The sequence below is a fragment of the Pteropus medius genome, unplaced genomic scaffold (genome assembly GCF_902729225.1).
Source record: "Pteropus medius unplaced genomic scaffold, Ma_sr-lr_union100, whole genome shotgun sequence".
NCBI lineage: Eukaryota > Metazoa > Chordata > Mammalia > Chiroptera > Pteropodidae > Pteropus > Pteropus medius.
In genome coordinates, this window is record NW_024346667.1 from 21861012 (window position 1) to 21873016 (window position 12005).

A 12005-nucleotide genomic window follows, 5' to 3' on the forward strand; every position below is an offset into this window, starting at 1 on the left:
ATTAACCCATCTTCCTCGCAGAATTCACAGAATTTTGCAACTTATAAGGAAGGTTACAACGTATATGGCATCGAAAGTGTTAAGATTTAGGGGGTAGGAACGAGGCTCTAATATAAACTTCTAAGTGCACGTTTTAGCTTTACTGTTGCGTCCTTAAGCTCTTTTAAATGAAGAAGGTGGCCAGTGGATCATCCTGTATGTATTGTTGATGTTCTTCCATGTTCCTGACCAGTGACTAACCTACAGCTCTGCTGTCTATTTTCCTCTTTAATGACACAGTAGCTTGAGTGAATGTGGACAGATTCCTGCTGTAATTGTGCTTTATTATTTGTAGTTCAGCTTTGCACTGTTTGCTTTCATTTGCTACAAGCTTTCAGATAGAAGTAAACTTTTCAAAAACAATATCGCCTTTACTCTGGATACATTTGAAAAGCCATAACATGATTTTTTTTTCTTTCTTTCCCCCCTCTCTCATTTAAGATGATCTTGAGTGATGCCATGAGGAACAAGACGAGGCTGTCAATTACAGGAAGTACTGGAGAAAATGGACGTGTTATGGGTCCAGAATTTTCAAAAGCAGTGCATGCTGTCCCTTACGTGAGTCCTGGCATGGGAATGAATGTCAGTGTGTGACTGATCTCTCGTGATTGATAAGAACCTTTTGAGTGCCTTACACAATGGTTTTCTTGTGTGTTTATTGTCAAAACGGTGAGAGGCATCCAGTATCTTGAAGACTTTTCTTTCAGCCAAGAATTCTTAAACGTGCAGAAGTCATCTTGAGTTGTAAGGAATGGTTAATTAAAAACACAACATCCTTTTCTACTCCAGTTCCAGCTGAAGCTTGGTGGACATGCACAGCTAACACGGAAGTACTATAATTTAACTGAAGTCTTTGTACAGACAACAAACCTGTTTCTGCAGCCACTATTGTTAGTCTCTTGATTCATAATGACTTAAGCACACTTGACATCAACTGCATCAAGATGTGACATGTTTTATAAGAAAAAGAAAAAAAAAACATTGAAAATTAAAAAAAAATATTTTTAGGTATTTTCACAAACTGGCTTTTAAATAAATTTGCTTCCATATGGGTTGGAGAAGACAAAAAACAAACTGAGTGGGAAGTGATTATACAGGCTTTAGGTATCAGTTCTGTATTTTCCAAAGCCAAATATGTAAATGCTAAGGAAAGATAACAAAGAAAAGATTCAAATCTTGTAATTTAATATTGTTATTAAAAGTTTAATGTATCCTATTCTTTAACATTTGGTGTTAATATAAAATTACTTGGCAATGCTTGACATTTGAAATAAACATTTTTCTATTGTTTTATTTGCAAGTGGTCCAGTTAATTTTGCTTAGCTACAGTTTGGTCATAAATCAAGTGAGTTTAAAGACACTATCAAATTGTTAGGTTCTCAGAGAAAATTGCCCCATTTTAAGGCCAGATGGTACTTAAAGTAGAAACTTGTCCCAAAACAATATCTAAATCTGTTTTTTTAGTATATTTTACTATGTATAAAAATATTTAATGTAAAGCATTTAATCTATGTAGATAAATGCTAATAGATCTAAAAGGCTAATTTTAAAAATTATCAGAATATTCAGAATATTTGAGATTCCATTTTAAAGTATTTTAGCTTACAGAAGAAAAGAATTAGTTGTAAATGGAGTTAGAAATGCCTTGAAAGTAGCTTTTTAGATAGCTGACCATAAACTATCCATAAACTAAATCTAAGTTTTTGTTTTTAAAATTATAAGAGCTTCTCTTATATCATGAATAACTTAAGCACTTTTGAGTCACCTGCAATATAGTCTTTTCATTGCCATCAATAAAAACTACCCTAATGTATTATTGTCATACTTATTCCTCAGGTGGAACGGCTGTTTTCACATGCCTAATGTGAAAAAGAAAACATCACACTTCTGTAACTTTTGACTGAAAAGCTTATTTTTCTCTAGCTTAAAATTTTTAATGAGCTATCTTTTCCTTCATAAAAGACCATTTATTTTCATTAAGCCCCCTAAAATAAAATTAATTTAGGGTTTTAAACAATTATTAACATCTAATAGTTATTTTTAATATTTTTATTCTTGTTATTTCTGCAAGTAGGCCTTTATGTAGCACTTGACGTTTTACTAAGTGCTTAGAAAACATACAATATTTACAGAAGGGAAAGAGAAAGGTAGGGTTTAACAGCAACCACTTGCATAGAACATGGTGGCATGTGGTATCATGATGTTCTTCACTAAATTTAGCTGTCCCTTAACACATGTTCAAAGATAATACAGTATCTAATTTTTAGTACATTTCTCCTCATCAGAAATGTTGGAGGTGCAACTGAAGTCTTAGTGATAAATGCTAGAATGACCAAATTGCAGACTAATTGTTTCCATATTACTTAAATTGAGTTTTTAAAAATGAAAAAGATGACTATATTCAATCAATGCTATTTATTGTACCTCTGGGCCTCCTCTTCTAAAAACTGTAGCTTACCGATTTTTCTCTGTCGAGCTTGAACTAATGTAAATAATTGAAATAATGTAAAGTTATATTTTCATGTTTTTATAGATATAACATGGCAAGAATACATAATGTAAGAGTATTTCAATATGGATAATGTTGAATGGATAATGCACATCTCAGTTACAAGCAGTAATCATAGTTTAATATCCATGTAACGGTGCATCAATATATTGCTATATAAATATGTCCGTGTGCATATAAGTGAAAGTGGTCAAACAAGAATGATGACAGCTGTCTAAGGTTTTTTTATTCATTTTATATAAAAACTGTTATGGAAAGACCAAAATGTTTATGAACTATTCTTATGTAAATTTACAATTGTCCTTTACTGTACTTTTTTGTTTACAGTATAGTACCTTATTTTCTGCTGTGTTAAGTGGGTGTCAAACTCCAAGGAGACATACACTTTCTATAACTTCTATTGAAGATATTGGAATTTCCAATTTTTCATGTGTACTATGTCGGAAAATGCTTTTGATTTTATTTTTAAATCTAACATCGGATGGCTTTTTTTTGGAGTGTTGTAAAAATTTCAATCATACATAAAACATGTTCTTACAAAATGCAAAGATCTTTATTATTATTATTATTTTTTTTTACTTAACAGTTCTTCAAACTAATCATAATGAGAACCAAAAAGTTAGTTTAAATTTATTCCCAAACAAACCCAGCTGTTTCTACCGATCAAGGACATCTTTGCTTAGTTTATATGTCAGTCAGATACAAATGCAATAAAAAAAAAAAAAAAACTTTTATTTTTTAGCTAAAATGATTAACACTTTTGATATTCCAAATCTACACTCACTAAGTGCTTTGGGCATATGTAGAAATATGACTATTAATTATGTTTCTCATTTTATGATAGCTACACTGTATTACTAAAATGTCATGCATTACTAACATCAGTCATTGCACTGTATGGTGTCTGTTCAATTGCAATTAGAGTCATATTAAAGAGCAGAAAGGTGACTTGCTTTAAAAATTCCATAAGGTAACACATTTCCGGACTTACTTGTTTCAAAAAAAAATGTGTTCGATTATTGTTTTACTGAAAGAGTATTAATGAGAAACTAAAATTCTTATAATTTTGATTAAGTCTTTTTACAAAGGTGACTATTTTAATATTTAGGCAGTCCTTTTTAGGTAAATTCTAAAATCATTAAGATATTTAGTCTTTCAAAATGGCTCATATAAATTTCTTTCATGACATTTTGTAGGTTTTAATATAGTTAATGTTTAATAGATAAATAATAAATATACCAATGCATCTGCTTAAAAATAGAGCAAACTTGACTTTTTGCTCTGCAAATACTCTAAATATTTTGGTGGTCATGGTGGGAAATTTAGCAAATGAAGAAGAGTATTGACAATATAACAATCCTACAGGATGATTTCAATACAACACCTTGAGAATACTGTTTAAAAAAAAAAATCCTTGTTGAAACTGATTAGAATACAATACAATGTGATTTTCCCCTTTCCTCTATTCCCTATCTCATCACCTCCTAGAGCTACCAGTCTAATTAATTAAGTAAATACTCAAATATCACTTCTACCTTGAAATGGAATTTTTGTATTTATTACTTGTTTTCAGGCTGAATACAGTTTATTATCTATTGCACTTTGAGAGCTCACTAGTATGTCATGTAAAATGTAGTATATAATTCAGGCAAATATTTCATCTGTCTCTAAAGCAAATAAAATAAGTAGGTGGACTGATTGAATTAGTTGCATACGTTCTCTGTATTATCATTTTAATTGATAATATGTGGTTTATTTAATAATATACTATGAACTTTGGAGAACTTATTGGTGTTTCACAAATTTTATATGAACTCCCCCAAAATTATTAAAGGAAACAGAAGAATGATTTAACAGTTTAAAAGCAGAGTAAATTTTGTGCCAAGGTTCTAATACTTAAAATTGTTTTATTTTTAATCACCAACATGAAAGATGGGTAAGTATAACTGAATAATCATGATATTCTGAATGAGAATTTGGGGATATATTAAATGATTTATGAAAGTTGTACGATTTTTTTTAAAAAAGGGGGGAGTTTATTCTCTTACTGTGTTGTTTTGGCTAGACCACAGCAGTGGAAATTCCAGTAGGTACTAATTAATAAATTATATTTTCTCCATTTCTATGTTTTAAAATGACAATCACTCATAGACAGCATATGGCACTTTAAGTACATGAAGGTTCAAACATATTTATATAAATATGATAATTTTCAAGCACAGAGATTAACACAAATGACCTAATATCCAGCGCAAGTAAGAAAATGCCTAGATTAAATCTGGATCCTAAGAATTTGTGTGTTCTATATCCTGTCTCTATTTATTTCCTTCCTGCTTTACCATTTTACTTTCTCTTTCTGTCCTTAAGTACATCTGCCATTTTATACATGTTATACTTTGAATGACATTTTTTTAGTTTCATTCATCTTGCTTCTTGCTTTTTTTCCTGTGTTATACCATCTATTTCTGACTTGTCCTTCATGAGAGATTTTGCTTTGAAGGCACTTAGAATGCAATTCATTTTGTCAGACAAGACTGACAGTTTCAGAGTCTTCTTAATAACTGTAATAAATGAAGAATTTCTTGAGTGAAATAAAAATTTCCTGCTAAGCTCTATTTCTGCCTCATTCACATATTCAGTCCCAAGAATGGCAAATTTGTTATATTCCTCCATGTACTTACAGAGCCCCACAATTTACAGAGTTTCTGTAGGAAATGGGAGGCTCTTTGATGAGGCAAGAAGAGTGAAAACTATTTTTAATACGTTCGCTCATCAGAATTCCTCTTTAAAGCCACTTTACAATGAGCACAAGCCAATTCTCTATATTAATTTTACTCTCAAGCATTTCCAGATTATTCTTTGTCTTTTTTTCCCACTTAATATAAGTCAGTTTTGCCATTTCGGAGCCAAATTCCTTTTTAGATATGCCTAAATTCACAGTTACTTCTTTGTAAATGCCTGAGTTTACTGAATGACTTTGGTCATTTTTCTTTCTTTTTTTCCCTTTCAGGTTAATGTGCCAATTTCATTTTATTGTAAATTGGAATGTGGGGGAGTGGATTAAGCACTTGAGAGGGAGTCAAAACCAGGATTCTAGCTTTATCTTCCTTTGTTTCAAGCCTCCCTTTGTCTTTGTCTTCTCAACTAGTGTATATAGATGCTAGGACTGTCTCATGGGAATGATGAAAGGAAATGTAATATGATTATTTAAAACTGCAACACTGTCTCTTTTAAAAAAATAGCTTGAAGAAATGAGTTCATGAATTAGAATGTCTCTTGGTGCAGAAAAAGATTTGTTATTCAGCTCCAAATTTGTTTAATCTCAAAACATTAGAAAAGCAGTTCTATGCAATAACTTTCATTTAATAATTTAGTTATTCATTAACTCCATCTAACATATTTATTGAATGCATCTTGAATAAATATAATCTGAAGGTAAGAGCTACCTCTATTCTGAGAATTAAATATGTTTTCTTCAAAGCATGTAGTTTGATCCCATTCATTTAGAAATAATATGTATATATGGGTAACACTGTAACAATTAAGAGTTACATATTTACGCCCAACAATTTTTAACTCAAGACTTTCAAACTTTAATTTAGAACAGATATCTGACTAACATTCATTAATTGACTCCTTAAGTATACTCATATTTTCCTCTCTCTCAAAAAAAATCTCAGATTGTACATATTTTGCTTGTCCATAAATCTATTTGGCATTCAATCAATATTTCTATCCACATTTTCAAAGAGTGAAATTAAATCCATTAACAAATACCACAGTTTGGTAATTCTAAATTATTGCCACCAGTATGGCGGCAATAAGAGTTTGGATAAGAGTTTCATTCAAATATTATTCAACATATATATAGTCAGCAGCTAAATAGCACCTTACATTTAAACTGAAACAAAAATTAAAGAAAACTATATATTAAAGATAGTCCAGTAATTTCTTAGCTGTCAGCCTGTCAACTGAGAATTTACTCATAAAGATGCTTAAAATGAATATCACTACTTATCACTTTAGAAATTTTATTTAAACACTTACATTAAGTCATGCTAAATTCAATGAAAGTATTTTATTTCAGATAAAAGGGATTTTGAAGGAATTCACACTTTTGTTGGATTTCCTAAACCAAAAAAATATATATTTTATATTTAGGAATTTATGATGATATAACCTTGGTATTGTAATTATTATCACCAATTATATTGCCAAATTAATAGATAAGAAAGTCAATTTGGTAAGAATCAAAATCAGTTGTAAATTAATTTACACATATTTCCCCTTTTTTTTTACTTATAATGCAAGTCTGAGGTTTTTTCATGTAAAAATTACCTTCCCCACCCCCAGCACTTTATGGTTAAGAATTTTGTGTTACAAAAAAATCCTGTGCTTATTAAAATTTTAAGCTATTGGATATATTTGACCCATCTCTAAAAACATTTTTGTGTAAATATTTACAGATTTAAAAGTAAATAACCTCATGAAAATAATTTTCAAGTTTTGAAATGATTATTAAAATGGAAATCTATAGTATTATGAATTATATATTCTTGTTTTGCTAATGCCTCTCTTCCTCTACAAATTAGACTTTTGTTTGCCTGGTAATCAAACTGATCACAGGACAGTTTTACTGGAGTCTAAGTCATGAGTTACAGTCACATGTAACAGTTAGCTTTACATTATTCTGAGATTATAGACAACATATCCTTTCTCATGCATCCTTCTTGCAAATATGTGCAAGTTCTCAGTGAGGGTTAATATGGATAATTAGTATGAAGCCATCATCTTTATTTGGGGTTCTTTTTAAATTAAAATGCATTTTTGGATTTATAACTATATTTAGTATGTACCTTAAAAGGCTTCCAAGTCTGTTTTATGTGTATTATCTTGTCAGTTATTTGTGTTAAAGAGATAATCATGTCTTTGTTCATTTTTATTTAATGTTATTTGTGTTTTTGTGTGTATATGTTCATGTGTGTATTAAAAAAATTCCACATCCTCTGTAGCATTTATTCTGCTAATTATTTATAACATTGTTACCATTCCTTCTACTTTTTTAACTCAAAAATATTCAATGGATTGGAGTAAATTCTTTGGAAATTTTAAAAGGGTTTTCAAAAGAAAATTAAGCAGCTAGTTAGGTAGCACCTGTAAGAGTCAACATAAGTAAATTCAAGACTGAAAAATTGCTTTTATAATTTGAAAATTTCTTTAAGTATTTGAATCTTCAAAATTGACCTTCAAGATCTGAACTTCATAGTTAGTTGTTAAATCATCTCCACCTGGGAAAATATTTTGGAGTCGTGTTTACAGTATGTCTCATTTTCGTCATTTTCTTTATTAAGAAAAAAAAGCACAATAATTATGGAGAATAAAACTGTGCTTTATAACTGAAAATGATTTTCTGGATATAGAAAAAAAAGTATATACCCCAAGTATCTGAATAACAGTTAGCAATATCAAAAGATAATTGGTTACTAGTATAATCTGCAAAATGTCATTCATAATCATCTTCAGGAAACCCATTTCCCCAATGATATGACTGAGGCATAACAAGGGGAAGTCATTGGCCAACTGTATGCAGCTGGGAAGGGACAAGTCAACATCATAACCTAGGGCTGATTCCCTATTTCATTCCTTTCCCTACCTTCGCCAGATAGGATCTCTGTTCCTATCAGTTCTCATACAAAGAGCTGTATAGGGAAAGCGTAGGAATCCTCTATCCATAGGAACACCTCTTTTTTTGCATAATTAATGGCTTAACTTTTGAATTAGGATGCACCTTCACAACTGAAATTCTATCCAGACACTTCTTATTCTGAATGGGATATATGGCATAGAACTGGCCAGAGAAACAACATCACAGAATATTATTGCTATATATTTTGTTTTAATGGGAGTACTTACATTTATTTTTCTTGATATTAAATATTTATGAGGATAACATAATCATTAAGTTTAATAATTGGTAAAGAAATATATATGCCCATCTATGCTTATTGGCTGTCTGAAAACAGTTTTTGAAAATACAAACACAAGTTGTCATTATTAGATATTCATCTGCTTCTAGAAAATGTGAAAACATGTTGCAAATGAAAATGTGAAGAACTGGCTAAGATTATATATTGAATATCTAAGGTCAAATATATATGTTAATGTTTATTTTTAAACATATTTATAAAGACAGTGATTTTTAGCTCAGATTATAAGATACTAATTTCTGGGTTTGTAGTTTATGTAAAATTGCATAGAAAAACAGTATTATTGTACACAATATATAAACTACAAAGCATTTACATGTTTGATTTTCAGGTTTATATTCATTATTCATATATTATCACATTATTATTACTAATTGCCTCTCCAAATACAATGGCAAAACAAGAAAACATTTTCATAAGCATAAAATTGATCATGTTATATCTGAAAACATGCTTCATTTATTGATTCACTTTCTCTGTTGCATCTTTGTTTTCCATAATGTGCTTTATCCATCTGGCTAGCTGTCATTAATAGGAATCCACATGATAATGATTGTTTGGGTTTTTATTTCCCTTCCCTTATTAATAAGACTCTTTTATAAAAATTTTTCCCATACATAATTTATCATAAGCCCAGTAATCTCTCAAGTAGAATGTGAAGGTTTTCCTTTCTTGTTACACCCAACCTGGAACTCTCACACCCGCTGGCCCCCAAGCAAAGCTGATTAATTTTGTTGTTGTTGTTGTTGTTCAAATGCTGCACCTAGTAGAAATCTGTCTAATACAACAACAATGCTATAGTCTCAGTGATTTGCTTAAACATCTATTTCTGTATTATAGTGTGAGAATAAAAGTCTTATTCATCTTTGAGTAAATTTCTTCAAAATGTTGATAATAGCTTACACGTGCAAAGCACGTATTATGAACAAGACATGACACCATCAAGTGTGTACTATTGTTAAAATTCTCATTTTACAAATAAGGAAGCCATGTCAGAAATGCACACAAAGGTTAAATAATTGGTTCACTCGCATAGCTAGTGAGAGATAGAAGCGTTCCGTACTGGGGCATGAGGGTTTCAGAGTTAGCACTTGTAGCCATTGCATGGTCACAATACAATATTATATGATAAAAATGTCTTCTAAAAATAAAAATGAATTAGGATTGGATTCACCAAACAGCCAGACGGGTGCCAGAGTATAGATATAAAAAGCACTCAAACATCACTGAAAAAACATTACTTGACATATAATGAAATAAAGAAAGGAAATTTCATGAAGGCCCTATGAGACAGTAGTATGTGTAGCTGGAAAGACTGCTCTAATAAGTCACTTAGGCTAGAGTGAGATCCCTGACAGATATGCTCCATTAATAACGGAGAATGGCTGAACTACCATCGAGAGAGAGTGCACCACATGAGCTTTTGTTTTGCCTAGTTTGGAGCCAGAGCAGAATTGCTAAGAAAATGGAGGCAAAGTTCAACATAAATCATCCCCTTCTCCAGAGGAACTTTTATATAGTGCATCCTTTTTACATAATGCTGTTTTTAAAAATATCATATGTTATGATCAGATTTCTGCAAGTATCTTCTAACTCAATAGATATTTTGTTTAGCAATCTTTCATTCAAAAAGGCCTGTATTATTTCCATTTCTTCTCAGTCTCTTTCACTGAAAAAACTGTTATGATCCATAATATGAATATAATGAATATAAATATCCCTGGGAGATTATTTTCCTGCTAGCTCAACTCTTCTCAAATTATTATTCTCTCTCTCTCGATGCCTTCTCCCCTCCCCGGGAAAAAGCATTTTCCCCTATAGATGGAATCATCATTTCTCTGCTGTTTTCTCAAACATGTGATCAATTTGCTCAGTTCTAGACAGGATCAACCATCTAGTAGAAATATTGTTATTAATATCATTAATATTATTAATAATAATGGCTAATATTCATTGAATATCAGTTAGTTGCCAGTCCCTATTTTAAACATTTTACATATATCAATATTTTTAATATAGGAGTAATATGAGTTTGGCATTTTTATCATATCCATTGTACCTTAATGAAATAGAGGCAAAAGATACATAACGTGCAATAAGTCTCAGCTATAGCTAGAAATTTCCATGGCACTTCAACCTGAATGGACTCAAAACTAAGTTTATTATCTTTCTAGTAAAAATTGTTTCTCTCTCAGGTAAGTTTCTTTTGGGTTACATTCGGCTCTTAGGCTACATAATTATGTAAATGTGAACCTTCTTACATGCAGAAAAACATAAATATGTTTTCATCATTTTGGAAATGTAAGAGAAACCCTTTAGAACCAATCTTTTCCCTTTCACACTTCACATGTATGAATGCATACAAATACAATCAAAGTATTTTGAACATATATTTACTCAATAGAAAAAATTCTTGAACAATCCTTAATATTTTTGTTCCTTAAAGTGTAATTCATTTTAAAAATTAAGTATTGTTCCTTGTGTTAAAAATCATTTGTAGATTGTCTTATATCAGAATCCCAGAGGGTTCATGTTAACTGTCTATACATTCGTTTAATTATATATTTATTTACTGAATATTTATTGAACATGTATTATGTGACAGACTCTATACCATACAATAACAGATGGGCCTTCTGGCAGCTATGTTTCATCTATTTTATATGAAAAAGCAAATTGTTCAAGATTTTCTTTAAATTGCTTTTACTTGTCCTTTATATTTACTCATCCTTTATATATGCCTCAATTCCTCTGCAGTCTCCTTGCTATATTCCTAATCCTTCTGAGATGTATATTTAAGTTATTTGTTAATTTATTGAGCACTCAGTCACATATGAGGCATTTGTATTGTACTATGATGAGAAAGTGTTGACTAAAACACACATAGTCCTTGCCTTTTTAGAACTTTCAGCATAAATGGTAAGAGAGATTTTTCACAAGTAATTACAATAAGAGCTGAGACTTATGAAGAAGAAAAATGTGCCATGGGAACAAGGTGGGCCTAATCTAGTTTGAGTGGTCACTGGCAGGCCTCCTTGGGAGAAATGTCATTTAAGCTGAGACTTAAAGGAAAGGTGATAATTATGGCATAGTAAAGAATGTGTTAGAGAAAGATATTTCAGACAGAGAGGACAGTGCACAGCCAATCTTAGAAACTGGAAAATACGAGAGAAGTCTGGACTGTAGAATACTCGGAAAGATACACTAGAATATCTCTATCTTGTTCACCATCTTTGCCATGCTCTCTACCTTACACCTCTTTGTAGCTCTTCAAGTATTTCAATCAGTTGCTACCAATCAGCAAGAGCCATGTTGCCTCCTTTCCAGCGTGAATGAATGTGACATCTGTTTGCTCCTTATAGTAATCTCATTAGGTTGAAGCCCTTATAATAAGCATGACTAAGAAAGAGTAAATAAGAAACAGGACCAGGTTCAGAAAGCTAGGAAGTATCAGAACCACAACTACCAGA

At 31.0% G+C, this 12005-nt stretch overlaps 1 protein-coding gene across 10 annotated transcripts in view; it reads left to right on the top strand.

Moving 5' to 3' along the window:
- Window positions 1-3090, top strand: part of GRIA2 (glutamate ionotropic receptor AMPA type subunit 2) — a 122746-nt gene extending 119656 nt beyond the window's left edge. For 6 of the 10 annotated variants that reach the window (XM_039876241.1, XM_039876234.1, XM_039876233.1 and 3 more), the window contains one exon: window positions 481-1301. In XM_039876241.1, the coding sequence (XP_039732175.1) occupies window positions 481-633 (153 nt within the window). In that variant the 3' untranslated portion in view covers window positions 634-1301. Of the gene's footprint in view, window positions 94-480 lie in introns of all 10 variants that reach the window. The other 4 variants (XM_039876236.1, XM_039876235.1, XR_005655705.1 and 1 more) reach the window with 3 other exon arrangements.
- The last annotated feature ends 8915 nt before the right edge of the window (window positions 3091-12005 follow it).